This window comes from Canis lupus, chromosome 28 (assembly GCF_048164855.1).
Source record: "Canis lupus baileyi chromosome 28, mCanLup2.hap1, whole genome shotgun sequence".
NCBI classification, from domain to species: domain Eukaryota; kingdom Metazoa; phylum Chordata; class Mammalia; order Carnivora; family Canidae; genus Canis; species Canis lupus.
Genome location: NC_132865.1, coordinates 26,105,881 through 26,124,942, shown reverse-complemented (window position 1 = coordinate 26,124,942; position 19,062 = coordinate 26,105,881). Strand labels below are relative to the sequence as shown.

Below are 19,062 nucleotides of genomic sequence, written 5' to 3'. Positions count from 1 at the left end.
AGAGGGAAGGAAGGGAGGGAGGGAAGGAGGAAATACACATTTTTAAAACATGTAATATAAGTAAGGCATGTGCAAAATGTTTTAGGTGTATTACTTTATTTACTCAGTACTTAAAACAGCCTTGTGAGATAGGGTCTCATCTCTATTTTACAAAAAGAAAAAACTAAGGCTCAGAGAGGTTAACTGACTTATCCAAGACATACAGCTAGTAAATAAGGATTCAAAACCAGGATCAGCCTCTTCACATAGAACATCTTTGCTGAGATGGTTGGTGGGTCCCCAAGTTTACATATACTTGACCAAGGAGATAGTGTAATCACCTGAAAATACTCAGGATAAATCTTTGGTCTTGGCACCCATTCTGGCATTGGCCTCTCTTCTCTAAAAGACAGCACCTGTCCATAAAATTTAGAAGGAAATCTAATGACTGCACAAAAACATGGGGATGTAGAAGGAGCAAACCCAGACTACTTGATACCAAGTTTTGAAGGCTGTCAGGTACTAATAGATAGAATGCTTTCAATAGAAGATAGATTTTAATCTCAAGTGCAGAAAAGCGCAAAAGTATATATTAGTCCCAAAAGCAGTATCAAATGGTTCCTTAGCCACCAGCAGTGTCTCTCTACAGAATATACCTTACCCAACTAGTTTTGCACTTTTAGGTATTTCAGAACAGCTGTCATGGAAGATTCCTCTAGATTAGGGGTTGCTTTTAAGGAAAAGAGGCTACAGAATGAACACTGGTGGTCTGTTTGTTTGTTTAGGCAGAATTCAGATTTAGTCCTATAAAATGATCAGGAAAAGGTCTCTACAGATCACTGATATGTCCAGATCACTTGGGTTTGGATTTTTTTTGTTTGCTTTTTGTTTTATTTTGGTTTTTTATTTTTAGGATTAGTTAGAGTAATGTGACCACAGTGGGGAAGAGAAAAGTTTGATGTGCATAAACAGGCTTAGGATTCTGTCCAGATATTGTTTTTCCCACATCAACTTCAAGGACACTGAGGAATCTAACCCATTACCAAACCAAATCTAATAGCATAATGGCAGCCTTTTTTTAAAAGCCCATTTTCACTTGATGTCTCAACTATTCCTTCATGGAAAACTACTTGCTTCAGTTTTATTCTACTGTAAACAAGTATGATTTCATGACGCTTCTCAACTTTCCGTCAAAGTGGGAAGGATAATCCCAAGACCATGAAGACTTGGGACAATTTTACTGAACTTGAAACATTACCCCAAAACATATATTTAGGGTAAAATCTGTAAGATGCAGGAAAAGCACTCATTTTTCACTCGAAACTATTTTAAGTGTCAACAACAACAGTGCACTTACCAAAGTTCTGCTTCGTCATGCCAGCTATCGTCCATTCATACAGCAGCTTCATAAAATTACTCAGGGCTTCAGCATTGAATGCATGTGCCTACCTCATTGCTTTGAAATCAGTGCCATTCTAATCCAGTGGGATAATCTTACCAGTGAAGTCATCAGAATATGTTAGCCCATCTTCAGTAGTTCTAGGAAGAACTGTGTTTGTCAGAGTACCTTTTTTTTTTTTTTGAGACTGAGCATTTCTTTTTTTTTTTTAATTTAAATTCAATTAGCCAACATATAGAATGTTAGTTTCAGATGTAGAGTTCAATAATTCACCAGTTGCATATAACACCCTGCTCATCACATCACATGCCTTCCTTAATGCCCATGTCAGAGTACCTTTAAATGTAGTGTCTGAGTTTATACATCTAATTGCATTTCAGAAAGACTTTTTTATGATTGTCCCCCATTTCATTATTATTTTTTAAATTCAAGACAACAGAAATAAATTTCACTTATGAGATCGGATTGATCAATTACTTCAAAATCACAACTGTATCTCTCTGGGGTCTATAAAAGATAGATACCTTTTATAGAGACATCTATATAAAAGATATCTCTTTAGAAATTTTGATGTTATTAGATGTTATTGCCTAGAGAAAGAAAAGTTCTTTCATTCATGATTTGCTCAAAACTAAGCTGCAGCTTTGCAAAAAATATACTATAAGTTTGTTATAAATGATATGACTTACATATATTATGAAATGATTATCACAATAAATTTAGTTAACATCCATCATCTCTTATAGATGCCAAAAAGAAAAAAATGGTTTTTCACTTGTGGCTTTTTCCCTTGTGATGAAAACCCTAAGAGTCTACTCTCTTAACAATTTTCAAATATGTCATACAGCAATGTTAACTATAGTCATCATGTTGTACATTGCAGACTTTTCTAACCGCAAATTCCTATTAGAGTTCAATGCCATTTTCATCTCAGTAAATCATATACAAGTGGACTTAAAAACAATAGCCTGGACTCTTTCCCAAGAACTTTCCTCCATTGCATGCATCACTGCTGCCCCTTTTTGAATCATGAGTGTGAATTATATTCATGGCTCTTGGCCATAGCCAAGAAAGCCTGAGCTTGCTTTCCATCCCTAATAATAATTATGTCCTTTATAATAATAATTATTATTATCATTTCTCCTGAGTAGAAAAGTGACTGGACCAACCCAAAAGGATTAGGCTCTTCTTCCTCTGATTCAGATTCTCTTCTATTGCAGATTGGATTTGAAGACCCTCCCCTCCAGGTACAGGCTGCAGCTTCAGGGAGTGGGAATGGAGCTGACTCTGAGCCAGCTCGCCATGTCTTCTCCTTTTCCTGGTTGAACTCCCTGAATGAATGATGTTCATTCCAACTGCGGCCCTCTGTCTGCCTGGCTGAGATGCACACCAGCAGCAGGGAACCTAGATGAGATTAATATGATGCAGGTGATGAAAGGGACCTTTGAACAGGATTTCTGCAAAAAAACAAACAAACCCCCACCCCCACAAAACCCTTTAATTCCAGATGACTTTCCAGAGGGAAAATAATTTTGAGAAAACAGTTGCCGAAAGTATTGGAAGAAAAAAACTTGATCTTACGCAAATATTTTTCTGTGTGGGAAACATTATGAAGATACGTAGGTGTGATATGTGTGTGTGCGTCCATAACGAGTGGCAAGTGTTGAAAAAGTGTGCATTACACTCTTGTCTCTAATAGGCACTGGCTTTTGTTATGATATCATAGTAGCTGTTACTCTCTTCTTTAACAATGCAGTTGGTCAGTGAAATTCAGTGTTAATTCAGAAGTGACTGATTTATCAATATATGGACAAAAGGTAAATCATTGACCAAAGATATGAAATATTTTACAAAGGTTTCCTCTTTTCCATAACAGATGTCACTGGAAGCATATCCAGAAATGTTCCTTAACTCTGGTGACACTTTCATAGTCCAGAAGGCTGAAGGCCTAGGACATTTCCGGTGATATTTTTCTAATCTTAGTTAGATATGCAGATATCAAGCACTTAAACTGAAACAGAATTTCCAGCAGGAACTGTATACTTGCTTATGTATCTACTGAGGCACCAACCTGGTGAACTGCAGAATAACTGCATGTATTTAAATATATATATACACACAATACACATTTAAAATACATATATATTTAAATCGTGCTTTTTTGTCCCACCATAATGCCTCTTTCAAAATAGTAACAAATAAGTGTTACTTTATTCTGTATGAACTCTTAAATAAATGCTGTTTTTAACAACTTAGTCTTATAATGACTTATTCAGTGTTTCATGTGATCTTATTAATAGTCAAGTGTATTTAAAGGGTCCCAAGGGAAAAACATCTCCATACACCCAAATTAATTTGGGGGTATTAAACATTCAATTGAATTTTTGTAAGTTAACCCAACTATCAAAGATAAATGCATGGTAAAACTCATTGGATGTGCCTGTTCCATTTTAGAAATGCATGGAGATAGTTAATATTCTTAAGAATAACAGTGATTAGGATTCATATAGAAATAAATGAGAAGACCATTTGCAAAGTTATTAAAGTCAAATATTTTTTATGTTTAACATTTTCCCAAGTGCCATTTCATAGCAATTAAATTTGTTGCTTGAAGTGGGAAGCTATCAAGTTTCTCCTATTAAGAAGTAGGCACTGGAAAATAGCACAGAAAAAGTATATTTTACAGTACCAAAGTAGTAGCTTGATAAAGTGAGTCTTTCTCAAACCTAAAACAAAAACAAACAGTATGTTGGCCCTACAGTTTAGAGGAATGCTCTGCGAACCCCTCTCTTTGCCTTTCCTCTGTCCCCGCCCTCTCCAGTTATTTACCCTCTTATAATAATCAGGGTTAAGTGTTATTTCCATTATGAATTTATCTTCCATTCATAGAATTACCAAGTCTTAAAGCGGGAAGAAACTTCCCAAACTATTTAACTTAACCTCAGAGGAGTAACTGAGGTACAAAGATGAGTCCAAGGCAATTGAAGTATCTGTGTAAGCCACTTGCATATGTTTGTATTTTTAGTAGGAAATTAATGCAAGGAGTTTTGTTTTCTCTTGTGCTGAAGTCAGCATGTAGGAAGCCAGGAGCTGAGAGTTTTACTCCTATGAACATTAAAAAGGAAAAATAAAGTCATGATTACCTTTGCAGCTTTTATTAAAAATATAAATATTCAACATTGTCTTACACAACCAAATTGACCAAGGATTGGAAAGATGTTTTATTACTGGAACTTTTACAGGAAGGTTGATTCAAAGAGCTTACAGATTTTGTTTCACCCACCCAAGAGAATGACATTCTCTTTGGCTCAGACCACAACAAAATAAATCGGGTAACTTTTGTCTGCTTCAAAACATTTCCTTCTGGGTCTATACTTTTCAAACACCATTAAAGACACCTGGAAATGGAAACTGAAAGTAGACAATAGAAATAACATTTTGTTGCTGTTACTGCACGTGGATACACTTTGTGCATGCTAATTAAGGAGTATAGGCTCTCTTGCTGTACATCGTCTAGGCTTCAAGCTTTAAAAAAATAAACAAATGGTATCAGAGCAACGATATGGTACAGAATACTGTATTATTTTAATTTTTTTTTTTTTTTTGTGCTAAATGCTGCATCTTTTTGGCCAAACGCACCGTTTTATTTCCCAATAATCTCCATCAGTTTCCTGTTGCTGTGAGCTTGCTGCGCTAACTGCTCGGCCCTGGCCATTTCCAAGACTTCTCGGAGGAGGTGGAAGGTGAGATCCAGCGAGATGGGAGGTTCCTCGGATCGTCTCTCCCTCTCCGGGGTCTCTTGGCGGCTGCCGAGGGCGTTCTCCTCCCCGCGCTCGGCGGGACCAGCGGGGCTGTCGAGCTGGCGGCGGGGCAGCGGCAGCTGCTGCAGCAACGCGCGGAAAAAGTTGGCGGCCGCCTCGTCCGGCGAAAGGCGGCTGCCGCTGCCGCCAGCGACAGGTGAAGAGGCGGGCAGGAGGGGAGCAGCGGGGCTCTTGTTGAGGTTACCCAGGCGGAGGAAATACTCCTCCCCCATGCGGAGCAGGACGGGCCGAGCCTGCGGCTGTTGGGGCTGCTGGGGCTGCGGCGGCAGCTGGAAGAAATCCAGGGGCTGGGGGTGCTGCGCAGCCTGCCGGGCGCCCGGAATGGGCCCCCGGCTGAGCAGGGCCCTGCATGGTGGGCAGGGCAGGAGAGCCACCAGCAGGACGCCCGCGGACAGGAGCAGGGGCAGCCGCATGTTAAGGGCACTCGCTGCGGCACAGAGGTGGGCGGAGAGCGGAATGAGAGAAGGGAAGAGAGAAAGAAAGAGTTGGTCAGAGTTCAGCTCAAAAGGGAGGCGCGCTCGGGGTCTTCCTACAGGACGCGGGTGGACGCGCCTCGGGGTTCGGGCAGGCACTGTCCGCGGTGCTGAAGCTCTCGAACCAGGACGTCTAGAGTTGGAGTTGCCGTGGGGGCGGGGGGGGGGGGGCAGGCAAGGGGACGCCTACAGCTTAGCACCAAAGCTCAGCCCCTCGCTAGGCTGGAGTGACCCTTCTTCCGAATCCTCGAAGGGTCTCTGGGTCCCCTTTCTAACGATCCCCAAAACGGATTCCCCGAGCTCTAGAGAAGATCTACACATTTTAGATCTCACCCACTGTAATAACCGCCCCTCTTTCCGGGTGTTTCGGCGTTGTCCTCCAAATTGAGAACTGCTGCCTCCTCCTCCCCTTTCTCCATCCCAGCCCTTTGTGTCCTTCTCTCAGGGGTCGGGATCGATGGCGGGGACTCATCTACAAAGCCAGCGAGGAGTAACTGACAGTTCCAATAACGATTAGCAGCCGTCTAAGTTTGCTTTTGACACATCCCGGCTACTACCGGCATCCTGAGGCACAGTCAGCAAACACACACATGCACACACACTCACACTCACACATATGCCCTCACAGGGACACCCGGCTCTGCCGCGCACACCATGGCAGCTCAGGCAACGCAAAGTTGGAGGCGCGGTTCCGTCTAGGCGCTCCCTACCTTCTGAGGTGCTTCTGCAGGTGAGTGGGGCGCTGCCGCCTCTCAGCAGAGGAACGTCTCCGGGGCTTTTTCAGGGGCTTTCTTCCCTTCTCCTTTCTGTCCTCACTTTTTTTCTTCCCCTCTTATCTTTCTCTTCAGTCTCTCAACGGACTTGGGCTCTGAGTTTCTCCACACCAGAGCCTGGAGTGGGATTTTATAGCGTCGACCCTCTTCAGAAACCACGCAGCATTTGCCTAATAAGCTGACGCTCTCTTGACAGCTCGATTGCGTGCTGCCTCTGCTCCTGCATAAATCATAGGGCCCTGCCAGAGAACGAGGGGCAGAGTTTTGCTATCTCAACACTGAATCTCACATCCAATTATATCAACAGATATTTATCGCCTCCTTGGTGACGTCAACGAGCCCTAAAATGGAAGGGCTTCTTATGACTTGTCCATTGACAAAAATTCTTGAATGAGATTTCCCAAATGTAAAAACATACTGACCTCTTACTAGGAAAGGTCAAATTTGGAGTCAGAAAGAGCATCAAATGAGAGGGGAGGGGGAAAGAAAGTGTAAGGGACAGGAGGTCAATTAATCCACAGTCCTATGAGGAAAGCAGCAACCAATTCTAAGGGCTGGATCTGGATTCTCCTCTTTCCTCTCCCTTCTAACTTCTCTGACCAGTTGTCTCTGGCAACACCTCAGTGTCTGAAAATATCCCTTTTCTAGAGACAAGTGTCCCATCACCTTTCTGCCTGGTTAAGAATGATGAACAAGGAGATAGAAGTGCAGGGATATCTAGTTTTTAAGCTTCTACCTGCTTTTTCTTCCCAAGAACAAATAAAAGAATTATTAGTCTACAGAAGCAAGACCAATAAGTCTCTTGAAATGAGGCTCAAGTTTTTTAAATGGTTGGCAGGAGCCTGCTTCCATGATGAAATGGCCCAAACCAGGGTCAGTTGGGAATGCAGGAAGATTTTAAATTCCCCCCTAAACTTCACTGCCCTTCCTTGGTCTCTCCTGTCAGAATCCAAAATTAATTGTGGATTTTTCTATTCCCAAATTAGAGAGAGAAAGGATAAGTGAGAGGTGCATGAGCTATACATCTTCATGGTCTACTTGATGGAAACACAGTGAGAGAAGCATCTATTCTAACTTATTCTATATTGGGAAAGGCTTAAACTGCCTGATAACAGCGCCAAATTCATCAGTTGCATATTTTCATTGATGAATATCAAGCCCATAAAAAGATAATCTCGGGATCCCTGGGTGGCGCAGCGGTTTGGCGCCTGCCTTTGGCCCAGGGCACGATCCTGGAGAACCCGGGATCGAATCCCACGTCGGGCTCCCGGTGCATGGAGCCTGCTTCTCCCTCTGCCTGTGTCTCTGCCTCTCTCTCTCTCTCTCTCTCTGTGACTATCATAAATAAATAAACATTTAAAAAAAAAATAAAAAGATAATCTCATTCATTTTACTCCTAAATACTATCAACATCCATTATAGTATCCACATCAGGGACACCCAGAGTTTTTTTTTTTTTTTTATTGTTTCTTATCAGGAAACCTGATAAATACATAAATGCTCTCTGCATTACCACAAAATGGAATGCTAAGCTTGTAAACCAATACTCAAATTTCAAATTAAATTGACACTATCATATAAGTAGGAGGTAGTTACCTCTAATTTTGCGTTTCTAAATGCAATTCCAAACTCTGGTGTCTGTGATTTAATTCAGCTTCTAGATAACCATCAAAGCTGTTTATCAGAAATCTCCTATTGCTCATTTCTGGTTAGCTCTGCTGCTTCCTTTGTAGCTATATGATAAATGATACAACACACATTTCTACTCCTATTTTGGATCTATACTAATCCAAAACTGCTTTTAGAAACAAAAGGAAGGTAGAAAGAGAAATGCTGGCAGTTTCCAGAGAATCCACCCCATAGTTGGATCATTGTGCTATGGAATATACTTTGAGATGAAATGTACATAAGAGAACAAAGAAATGTGTCTTCTGGGAAACATGTAGGTTGTTAATAGAAGATCAAAATTATAGAAAATGGTTAAGCTTCTACAGGAAAGCAGTGTTTTATGTTGATAGGGGACACAGAGAAACTTGGAGGTTTTTGTGAGCTTTTTTTCCCCTTTGAATGGATCTTAACTTCCTCTGCTTACTTTCCTTTATCGCCCCTTCACTGTCCCAACTGGCAGAATCCAGTTAGATGTCAATCTGGAGGTGGAAGGAGATTTGGAAGACATTCAGGAAACTGGATACAGAAGAACAACTAGGAAAGGGATAAGACTGTAAGTTTAGCTGGGAAGGCATAAGAGTTTCTCCAGAGAAGATGAATATTTTGGACTCTAACCCTACACCCTTTCAGGTCTCTCTCCTGTGGGCCATGTGGAGTATTGTTTTAGTCTACCTCCCTCATCACTGTTGAATTTTTGCTGTGAGATTTTCCTGGAGTATGTAGTTAGTTAGAAAAAGTGGCTCTGAATAGGGGTGAGGACAAAAGGCCTGGGTCCCAGAGGAAGAAGAACAGTGTACAGCAGCCCTTACCACGATTTATCTAAAAGTAAGATCTCTTCAAATCACTGAGCATTTACATTAGGAAAGTCTTAAATGGATCATTTGGTTTGAATGACAACCAGAGAGGAAAAGTGACTTACCTAGTTAATGGTAAAGTCAAAATTAGAATCCAGTGCTTTTGACTAGCAGCCTGCATTATTTCTATAATATAACAATGCCCTTTGAACTTCCCCCCTTTCCTAGCAGAGACACACAAATAGAAGTGAGAAGATGAAGTTAGAGCAACACATTCACACACCCAGCCCTAGACTTTCCTTATATTAATAAATCTCCTAAGGCACCAGAACACAGATTTTCTGTGCATGCTGATGCCCCAGCAGCTGATCCTAAATCTCTGGGTGCACACACTGCAATTTACCTTTTAGCTAAATCTTGTAGTAATAACATGAGGTTTTTAAGTGTATTGGCAATTTAAAATGCATTAATTTGATCTTCCACCTTAGTTCATGTTGGAGAAAAAAAATCTTTGGATAAGATACAGTTATGTGGTTCTCAAGATAATGATATAAATGTGTGATGGGAAAAATAATATAACGCAGAGGACTTTTATGCACAGTAAACTAAATGTCCAGGTCCATAAAAATCACCACCAATACATTTGATCTTACCTGTAGGAATAACTAGTCATTGGAGGACCAATTTAAATGATTTTAGAACCTAGAAACACAACCCAAGGAATATGGGCATGAAAATGGGGATCACTTTACATTTTAAACCACTTTTTTCAATAAAAACATACTATATAGGATATAGTGAAACTCTAAAAGACATGGCATAGTAGCCCAATAAATAAAGAAGTATCAGAAATAATAGGTAATTACTGAGCTTATTCCTATCATCTGTATCTCCTTGCACTTTTGTGAAGTATCCCAACATGTGCTTCTATTAGCAAAATTCATGGCAAACAAAGAGAGTCTCCAAGTTTGCTAACTGAAACGTTTTTTTGAAATGAATCTACCATTTCCAATGACAGTCTTTAAAAATGCCTAGGGTAGATAGATGTTTTTGTTAACTGTTTGTAATTGTGCTTCAGATAGATTAGTAACTGCCTTCAGGTTCCATAGGTAGGACTAGGGAAAGGATCTCAAACAGCACAAATATCTAACTGCTTCTTCAATAATAACAATACCTTTTATTGTCAAAGCCATTCAACCTCCTTGTAGAAAACTTGGAAAAATCAGAAAAGTATAAAGAAGAATACAAAATCCCTCAGATTCCAAAACTGAAAGATAATTTCTGTCAGATTTTGTTTCCCTTGAGAATTTTTCCTGAGCACATACATTTACTAAATTGAGATAACAAAAAAAATAAAAATAAAAAAAAATAAATTGAGATAACAGTATGTTCCTAATTTTGAATCTCTGCTTTAAAAAAATAAAAAATAAATAAAACAAATCTCTCTTACTTAAAACTTAAAAGTAGCTGGTTAAAGGAATCTTTTCTAGATTCCTAGATCAGGTTTAGGATCTGTGCTCAATGCTCTCCTGACATCCTGAATGTCCTCCATCATAAAGTTCACAAATTTATATAGTTACTAGTACAATATGTATCTTCCTTTCTGAACTGTAAGCTGTGTGGCAGTGACTTGAGTCTTCATAAACTTTCGTATTCAATACTCACAGCCCTTAGTATAGTGCCAAAACATAATAGATAACCAATACACCTTCTAAATGGATGAACCACAGAAAATGTGTTGAATGAAGTATAGAAAATGACCCACCATCAAGAAATAACTAAATGAACATTTTATAACTAAAATTTTATGGCCTGCTTTTTTTTTTCATTTTAAGTATCTCAAACACTTCCTATATCTAAATGACATCCATTTTATTGACTGAAAGGAGATGTACTACAATTTCTGTACATTCCTCATTATAGATCACCATACTAATGTCCTGCTTTGTAATTTTTGTTCTACATCTTACCCTTGTACCTTTAAGTTATACATCTAGAGAATCATTTCCTGATCTTTCAAATATAAACAATATCTCCTAACTTCTGGACGGTAAATGAGAATATTAGTGTCACATCAGCTTTCAAACAGCCTCCTGCACCTTGATCTCTCAGGCTCTCTCCTCTGTACTTTTCCTTCCAGACTGTCAATGTTAATCTTTTTTGTTTTAAGATTTTAAAAGAGAGAGAGAGAGAGAGAGAGAGAGATAGTGGCAGAGAGCACAAGTGAGGAGGAGAGAGGGAAAGCAGGCTCCTCACTGAGCAGGAAGCCTGACATTGGGACTGGTTACTGGGACACCTGGGCACCCCTCAGTGTTAATCTTTTTATAATCATAGTTAATTAAGTCTTCTGTGTTTTGATGATGGGCTAATTTAAAAGTTAAAAAGCAATATAGTTTTTTATTATTGACTATAATAATTTATTATACATTTTCTGTAAAGTCATAGACTCTCATTACATTTCCTTTCTTGTTTTTGTTTTACCAAATCATCTTTTTTATATTCAATAGTTTGGTTTTTCCTACAATTATTATCTTAATTTTGTTCCTTTTTTTCCCTGATTTTCAATCATGAGACACAATCTATCAGCTTCCCCTCTTTTTAAGACCTCTTTCCTTGAGCACTGTAACGTGCTGGTTTTAGACTGATCACTTTCTAAATCTAATGCACAGAATTGAATTCTCAACTGAATTCACTATCTAGAATCACATTATTTACTTCTTTATTATTTCTACATATATTTTTTTAAATTTTATTTATTCATGAGAGAGACACACGCACACACACACACACACACACACACACACACACACAGAGGCAGAGACACAGGCAGAGGGAGAAGCAGGCTCCATGTGGGGAGCCCGATGTGGGACTCCATCCCAGGACTCCAGGATCATGCCCTGGGCTGAAGGCAGATGCTAAACCACTGAGCCACCCAGAGATCCCCTACATATATTTTGCTGGAATACCTCTGCAGTTAACTTTCTAAGAAAGGATTTATGGTAAATAGATTTTCTGAATTCTTGCATTTCTGAAAATGATTTTATTTTACCCATATAATTGTTTTGAATGATACTTTAGCAAGGTACACAATTCCAGGTTGAACACAATCTTCCTCTAGAACTTTGAAAGTATTGTTCCATGTGTTTTATTATTCAATGCTGCTGATGAGAAATCCAGTCATTCTGATTCTCATTTCTTTATAGAGTCCTTTTTCCTCTCTCTCATTCTCACTTGAAGATTTTGGTATTTTCTCTTTGTTGTCGATGTTATGAAATTTCACAATATTATTGCATCTTTTTTTGTTTATCCTTTTGAATTGGGGATTCTTGCTCTTCAAGTGTATGAAAATGTCTTGCATTATTTTTATAATAATTTCCTCCCTTTTCTTTTCTTTCTTTCTGAGACTTTTACTGTAAGATGTTCCTTTCCTGTTGACCTTCTATGTTTATTATATTCTTTCATTTTTTAGGACTCTTTCTTTTGTGTTCTACCTTCTGGGAGGGCTCCTAAATATCCTTCAGCTCCTCAGTTAGTTTTATTTTACAACCATATATTCAATTTCCAGGCTTTTTATTATTCCTCCATCCTTTCTTCTTAGCTCTTATTTTTTTATAAAATAAAATTTTATAATGTATAAAATTTATAGTGTAACTTTTTCTCAAATTTCTTTAAGAACATTAACTAGGAAACATTAGCCTCCTTTCTCTGAATTATCTATTCCATCCATGGTCATTAAAAAGTTATGTATGGTTTCTCTATTTTACGTTGAAGACTTCCCTTAAATTTCTTAAGGTGACCTATGTATAAATGGTGGCACTCTCATAGTTAAGAATTAGGTGATACAAAGCTGGCTGGGAATTATCTGTAATGAACAAGGACCTTGTCACCAAGCAGCCTTCTCTTTGGGGTGATCAGATCACAGTAGTGAGACTACTGTGGGGACCCATCAATGTCAAATTACAGAGAACTTTTCTGTGACACTATTCAATTTCAGTTGAGGAAAATATATGTATTAGTTTGTTAAAGTTGCCAACACAAATTGTCATAGACTGGATGGTTTAAATAGAAATTTATGTTCTCATGTCTCCAGAGGCTAAAAGTCCAAGATTAAGGGTCAGCAGGGCTGATTTCTTCTGAGGCCTATTTCCTTGTCTTGCAGATGGCCATCTTCTCCTTGTGCCCTCACATGGTCTTTCCTCTGCGTATGTTTTTCTTAATCTCATCTTCTTATAAGGACACTAGTCATATTGGATTAAGACCCATCCAGACAACCTCATTTTACTTTAATTACTTCTTAAAAGGCCCTATCTCCAAATACAATCACATTCTGAGGTACTATGGGTAAATAACTTCAACATATGAATGTTGGGGGGATGCAACTCTGCCAACAACAACATACCTGGGATCCCTGGGTGGTGCAGCGGTTTGGTGCCTGCCTTTGGCCCAGGGCACGATCCTGGAGACCCGGGATCGAATCCCACGTCGGGCTCCCGGTGCATGGAGCCTGCTTCTCCTTCTGCCTATGTCTCTGCCTCTCTCTCTCTCTCTCTGTGTGACTATCATAAATAAAAATAAATAAATAAATAAATAAATAAATAAATAAATAAATAAATAAATAAATAAATAACAATATACCTTACAAATGTTTATTTCTTTGCTTTTTGCCTAACAGGTAGATATTTGAATGTTCAACATTCTCCATAAGGATGAGAAAGGTTGGTAGAGGGGTTAACTCTTCCATATATAGACTTTCAAGTATCCTCCTTTTTTTGATCCCTTTCTCCCTCCTGCCTTTGGCAATATTTGGAGTTTCTAAGTCCTAAGTCCCTCCTGGGTTCCCTCCTTCCTCAACTGCCTGCTCCTTTGTGTGCCTTCTGCAATGGCTTCCTTACCTCTTACACCTCTGATATAAGTCATGTTCTCTGTTCTCCTTCCTCAGCTAACCCTTTGCAGGCCCTTTATAGCTGTTTCCTCTGCCTTGTTTCCTTAGATACCACGTCACCTTCTCTGCTCTCCTTACTTCAGAGGTTTATTAAATCCTCTTACCTGCTTCTGGTCCTCATCCTATTCTCTTTATCATTTTGGGCTTATACTATCATTTTAATGGGATCTCAGAGTGAGAGGAGGTAAACATGATGCATTTTGGAACAACTTCTCTGAATAAAGAAGTAGAGATATGATTGTTAGAGAGTAGACTGGAGGGGCAAGGAGGCAGATAAACAATTTTTGGTCTTCAGGTCATTACCACTGGGCCCGTAGCATGAACATCACATGCCAGTGATGCCAGGAGCTGTATAAGACAATGGCAGGGTCTCCTATGATTGCTCCAGGAGCCTGGGACACTACCTGTGGGTAGCCACACTCCTGTTTAGAGATTTGTAGGGGCAGGGCTTCCTTTCAGTTGCCCATCAGTCAATAATCCTCCCAGCATCCAGAAATCACTGGGTGCCTCATCTCCTTTGATCAGAAAACAGCAAAGATTGTGTTATCTGTCCGTTTATTTTTTCCAAAAGTTAGGAAGTAACTAACTCTGGGAAATGACTCAGAGCAACAGAAAAGGGGCACGTTCTGCTTCTCTAACAAGCCCTTGCCTTGATAGACATGCCTGACCTTTCTATTTACATCATAATACATTGAATTTTCTGTTTTAGGCTCCAGATAATGGATGGAGGGCAATGAGAAGAGGTGTGTGAACTTTCTGTCATGAAGGGCAATTTGCAGGAACTAATCATCTTACGATAGTTGGTCATAAGAAAGAAATCCATCAACTGAGCATCCTGCATAAGTATTTATATTCATGAACATTTCTTGACTCTAAAGAAAGATTTCTTAAAGAGCTCTCCTTGGAATGTTACTGGTGTTATGAAGGGAAAAAAACAGAGGAGGGGGGATGTAAAGAAAGGCTGAACACATTTTTTACTGTAGAAATTTCTAGTATTTTAAAATATTTTTCCTGCACTATAAATATTCAAGTCTTCATCATTTCCCAGACTTACTTGACCACAAAGCAAGTATATTGTGGGACTGGTTGGGAGATACAATAATTCAAGGCATTTTATGCAGAGTCCAGCTACACTTTCTTTGGCATCCATATTAAAGTCCATGACTAGAGCCACTGAGTCATTTTCTACCACTCCTGGGGAAATGTTACAGTTGACACTTTTTACCCCTAAAGGGAGGGTTTCAAGGTATGGGAAGATGTCTATTTCCAATGCTTCTCAGGATTATCTGCCCTGGGAAGGGTCACCTGAGAAAGAGCTGTTTGTACACCTCCTAGTGAGGAGGAGTTGGTCTCCTTCTCCAGTCAAAATCTGTGGGCCTATCTTGCAAAGGAGAACCTTCTTTGGGTATGAAAAGGCGGAAATGTCCTAGACAAAACTAATTGGGATGAGTGATAATGGGTTTTTCACTAAAAAAATATCAGTTACTCAAGATGCAGGAGGCAGTGAGGGCTGTAAGGGTAGACAAAGATGATAAGCAGTCAACATTTAGGAGTTGTGGATTTCAAAGATGTTCTTCCTAGTTGTGGGTATAGACCTTTTTGGAAGCTTGCTGCAAGCTCTTTTCATCTCCAAGGCTCCTGTCATCCAACTGTGCAAAATGTGATGTTGGCTTCATTATGAGATTTACAGTTATTTTCTCTTGTGTGTGTGCTTATTTGTCTGTTTTCTGGCTCTTTGTGAGGTTACTAACCATTCTGTAGCCCGTAAAACCTGGTATACCACTTACATGTGGTGTTTGCTGTGGTTAGATTGAGTTTGTCCTACTTAAGAGGACTATGTTAATTCAAGGTGGTCTCACAATTGTGAGTCAACGAGCCCTTGAAAGGATGGTTATATGAAATCTAGTGTGGGAAAGAAAGGATCTGTCTCATTTGTGACACTCACTGTTCTCTTTTGAATGAATTTTAGAAGTTATCTGAGCAACAGTGTTCCTGAGATAATGAAAAAAGATCTTAATGGCCTCAAGCAGCAGTGAAGTTGAATTTTCCTATTCATATAAAGTTAAATATAGATACACATTTGAGCTTCACCTCATTTTCCAACTTGTTTTCCTTGTAGTTTAAGTCATGATCGCTGTAGAGTTCTATCTTGTGCTACTGTACTCTTCATAGCAACAACAATAATTGCAATAAAGGGATTTTTCAAATTTGCGTGGAGAAATATGATTATATAATCTGATAGATTTCTTCTATAAAAAGAGTTACTCAGCTTTTTGAAGCAGAACTATATCCGATTCCTGTTTATAATGGAATTTGTTCTAATATCTTACTTGAAGATTTCACTAAGAACAAAACTCTTCAAAGCAGCCTTACAAATAGAATTTAAAATGTTACCTGGCTCCCTGTTCGTGGAGACACACTAGACTTCTGATTCAGCAGTTGTCAGATTACCTCAATACAGTGTTTATTAACTCTATTCTTTCCTAGGTGGGTGACCTTTGACTAGTTATTTAAATTTCCAAAATTATTTCCTTATTGGTCAAGCCAATATAAAATGTTGCTTTCTTTATTTGTTCTCCTTAGGGTTATGGGATTAAATGAGATAGTAAATTCATGGCCTAGAATAGAAGAAGCAGTCAATAAATATTAGGTATTGTTGTTGTGGGCTAATGATGTAGTTGTTGTTACTGCTGAAGGCAGGGATTCTATTTAATCTCAGTTCCTTGGAACCTAGATTTAGCTCAGTTATTAGGCTTAATGTTTATTAAGGAAATAAAATAAATGTGATCACTATGATATTCTAATACCAGAGGTTTTTCAGCCACTCAGATGACTTAAGAAAAAAAATAATTAATATATTTTATTTTTTTAAGAGCAGTTTTAGGTTTACAGAAAAACTGAGCAGAAAGCACAAGGAATTCCCATATGCATTTTCTCCCTCCACCTTAGTTTTCACCTTTTGTTGTCACTATTATTTATATCTTGTACTGGTATGCTACATTTGTTACAACTGATGAACCACTGTTGATCACTATTCCTAACAAGTCCATAATTTACATTAATTAGGGTTCACTCTTTGTGTTGTACATTAGGGGAGTTTTGGGAAATGCATAATGCCATGGATCCACCATGAGAATATCACAGAGAATCATTTCACAGCCCTGAACATCCCCTTGCTCCACCTATTCATCCCCCGTCCCTCCCTCCCTTCCTCCAATCCCTGATATTTTTCCTGTCCTTACAGTTTTGCCTTTTCCAGAATGACATACAGTTGAAATCATACAGTGTAGCTTTTTCAAACTGACTTCTTTCACTTAGTGATACGTATTTCAGATTTCTCCTTGTCTTCTCAAACAAAGATACATTTTTACTTATACATTTTTACTTTACTCATAATTCTGAGTTGGGAAATATGTTTGGCTGGTGTCACTCTACTTGGTAGATGTCTGCTCACTGAAGGATTATTTCCTGTGTTGAAACTTCTATTCTTACCCTCATCATTTATCCACTTAACTGAAAGTAGGTGTATTCAAAGGGGAATTTTACATTATAAGGAGGGGTTAAAAATAACAATAAATATTCATAATAAAAAATAAAATACAAGAATAAATACATCTCTTTCTCTTCCAAATCAGTAAGCCCCTCATTTCCTAATGGGAGCCTTCATGGCCCTGCAGGCTGCTATAGACTTCTCAGTTTGTCTAAATTTGACCTGGAGGACCATTTACATTAAACTGGCTGAGAGTTCATTTATTTTCTCCATACCCTAAATGTTCTCAGATGACCTTACTATTGTTCATTCTTAGTCTCTGCTCTAAGGCCAGGCAATAGAAAATAATCATTCACCATAATTTTTTAAAATCCCTTTTACTCATCTGTTTCCCTGAATCAATCCCCACATGACCTCCCACAATCCTTTATTCAGTTAGAGGGAAAAGGCGGGGACAGGACAGGTATGGATACCTTCACACGGATACCTTATACGACCAGGCCTCTTCCAAATTTCATTTCCTTAATAATTTCATGTTCAGCCTGTTCCATCGAATATTCTGAGATGTAGTTTCTTGTGCAGTCCTTCAGTATCTTCTTACTTTCTTAATGTTTACACCTTTCAAGCACTTATAAACAGTATGTCTCTCCACTGCTCTAAATTTAGAAAATGCATAAATATATTTCTTTGACTCCTTCAGTGGCTTTTCTGGGCACTTGAACTTTTCTTATGGCTTTTTGTGAGGGGAGATGGGAAAGAGTAGGTTTTTCACTAGGCCTCCTGAAGCTGGGTCATTTAGATTTCTATAAAAGGACTGTCATTCAAAACAAGAGAGACACCTAACTCTGGGAAACAAACAAGGGGTAGTGGAAAGGGAGGTGGGCGGGGGGTTGGGGTGACTGTGTGATGGGCACTGAGGGGGGGCACTTGGCAGGATGAGCACTTGGTGTTATGCTAAATGTTGGCAAACTGAACTCCAATAAAAAATTTTAAAAAGAAAACAAAAAGAGCTGTCATTTTCCTCCTGCTTCTATTTCTATGTCTAATCACCAGGGGTGATCTCCCGATCTTGGAGCATGGTGCCACTGATACCGCCATTCCCACATACACAGTTCACCTTCCTGGTACAGGGCCAGAGTGATGAGACTAGTCAGGATGGGGTTCAGAGCACCAGGAGGGGGATGGCTCAAAGCAGGGGTCTTGTGTGTACTTAAGTCTCAATTGCATTCCCAAAGTAATGGCAGGATCCCTGAAACCATGTCAACTATCTCCGACACTAAGCATCTTCTTTGGGCCAAGAATAAACATGAGAATGAACATAAGAAGTGACTGAAAATTGGGCCGTGGAGGTCTTAAGTGAATACAAAAATATCAACCCATGTTTGTATCTGCTGGGATTTTATCAGAAATCTTTGGTGGTGGGGGCTGCTGAGAGGTGGTGGGGGCGTGGTGAAAGTGACTGAGCAGGTTCTCAGCAACCAGCCACTGAGACTTCTCTCCTCTGGGACCTTTGGGATACTGCAGCAACTTCCCTTTAGGTCAAGAAAAGTGTAATAATGACTTCCCTTGTTTATGCTTCTTCTAGAAGCCTTTACTTTCCATATTTCTAATCTTACTGGGACCCTGCTAAGAAGCAGATGTTATTATCTACAATCCCTAGATAAAGAACCAGAGGCTCAAAATGGGCAAGTAACTAGGCTGATTTCTCCCAACTGATATGTGG

At 39.2% G+C, this 19,062-nt stretch overlaps 2 protein-coding genes and 1 long non-coding RNA gene across 15 annotated transcripts in view; 2 read left to right on the top strand and 1 right to left on the bottom strand.

Annotated features, from left to right (window-relative positions):
* Positions 1-3,629, top strand: part of TRIM55 (tripartite motif containing 55) — a 44,843-nt gene extending 41,214 nt beyond the window's left edge. For all 9 annotated transcript variants that reach the window (XM_072804422.1, XM_072804414.1, XM_072804416.1 and 6 more), the window contains one exon: positions 2,599-3,629. In XM_072804422.1, the coding sequence (XP_072660523.1) occupies positions 2,599-2,721 (123 nt within the window). In that variant the 3' untranslated portion in view covers positions 2,722-3,629. The remainder of the gene's footprint in view (positions 1-2,598) is intronic.
* Positions 1-19,062, bottom strand: part of CRH (corticotropin releasing hormone) — a 201,973-nt gene that overhangs the window by 15,444 nt on the left and 167,467 nt on the right. For 3 of the 5 annotated variants that reach the window (XM_072804451.1, XM_072804453.1, XM_072804454.1), the window contains 2 exons: positions 13,307-13,463; positions 321-5,626 (listed from right to left, as the gene is read on the bottom strand). In XM_072804451.1, coding sequence (XP_072660552.1) covers positions 5,022-5,626; positions 13,307-13,406 — 705 coding nt within the window. In that variant the 5' untranslated portion in view covers positions 13,407-13,463 and the 3' untranslated portion in view covers positions 321-5,021. Of the gene's footprint in view, positions 1-320; positions 5,627-6,382; positions 6,685-13,306; positions 13,464-17,826; positions 17,996-19,062 lie in introns of all 5 variants that reach the window. The other 2 variants (XM_072804452.1, XM_072804455.1) reach the window with 2 other exon arrangements.
* LOC140620335 (uncharacterized) lies at positions 8,340-18,197 on the top strand. Its single transcript, XR_012020126.1, has 3 exons — positions 8,340-8,666; positions 13,580-13,622; positions 14,559-18,197. It is a non-coding gene; the product is annotated as an uncharacterized lncRNA (long non-coding RNA).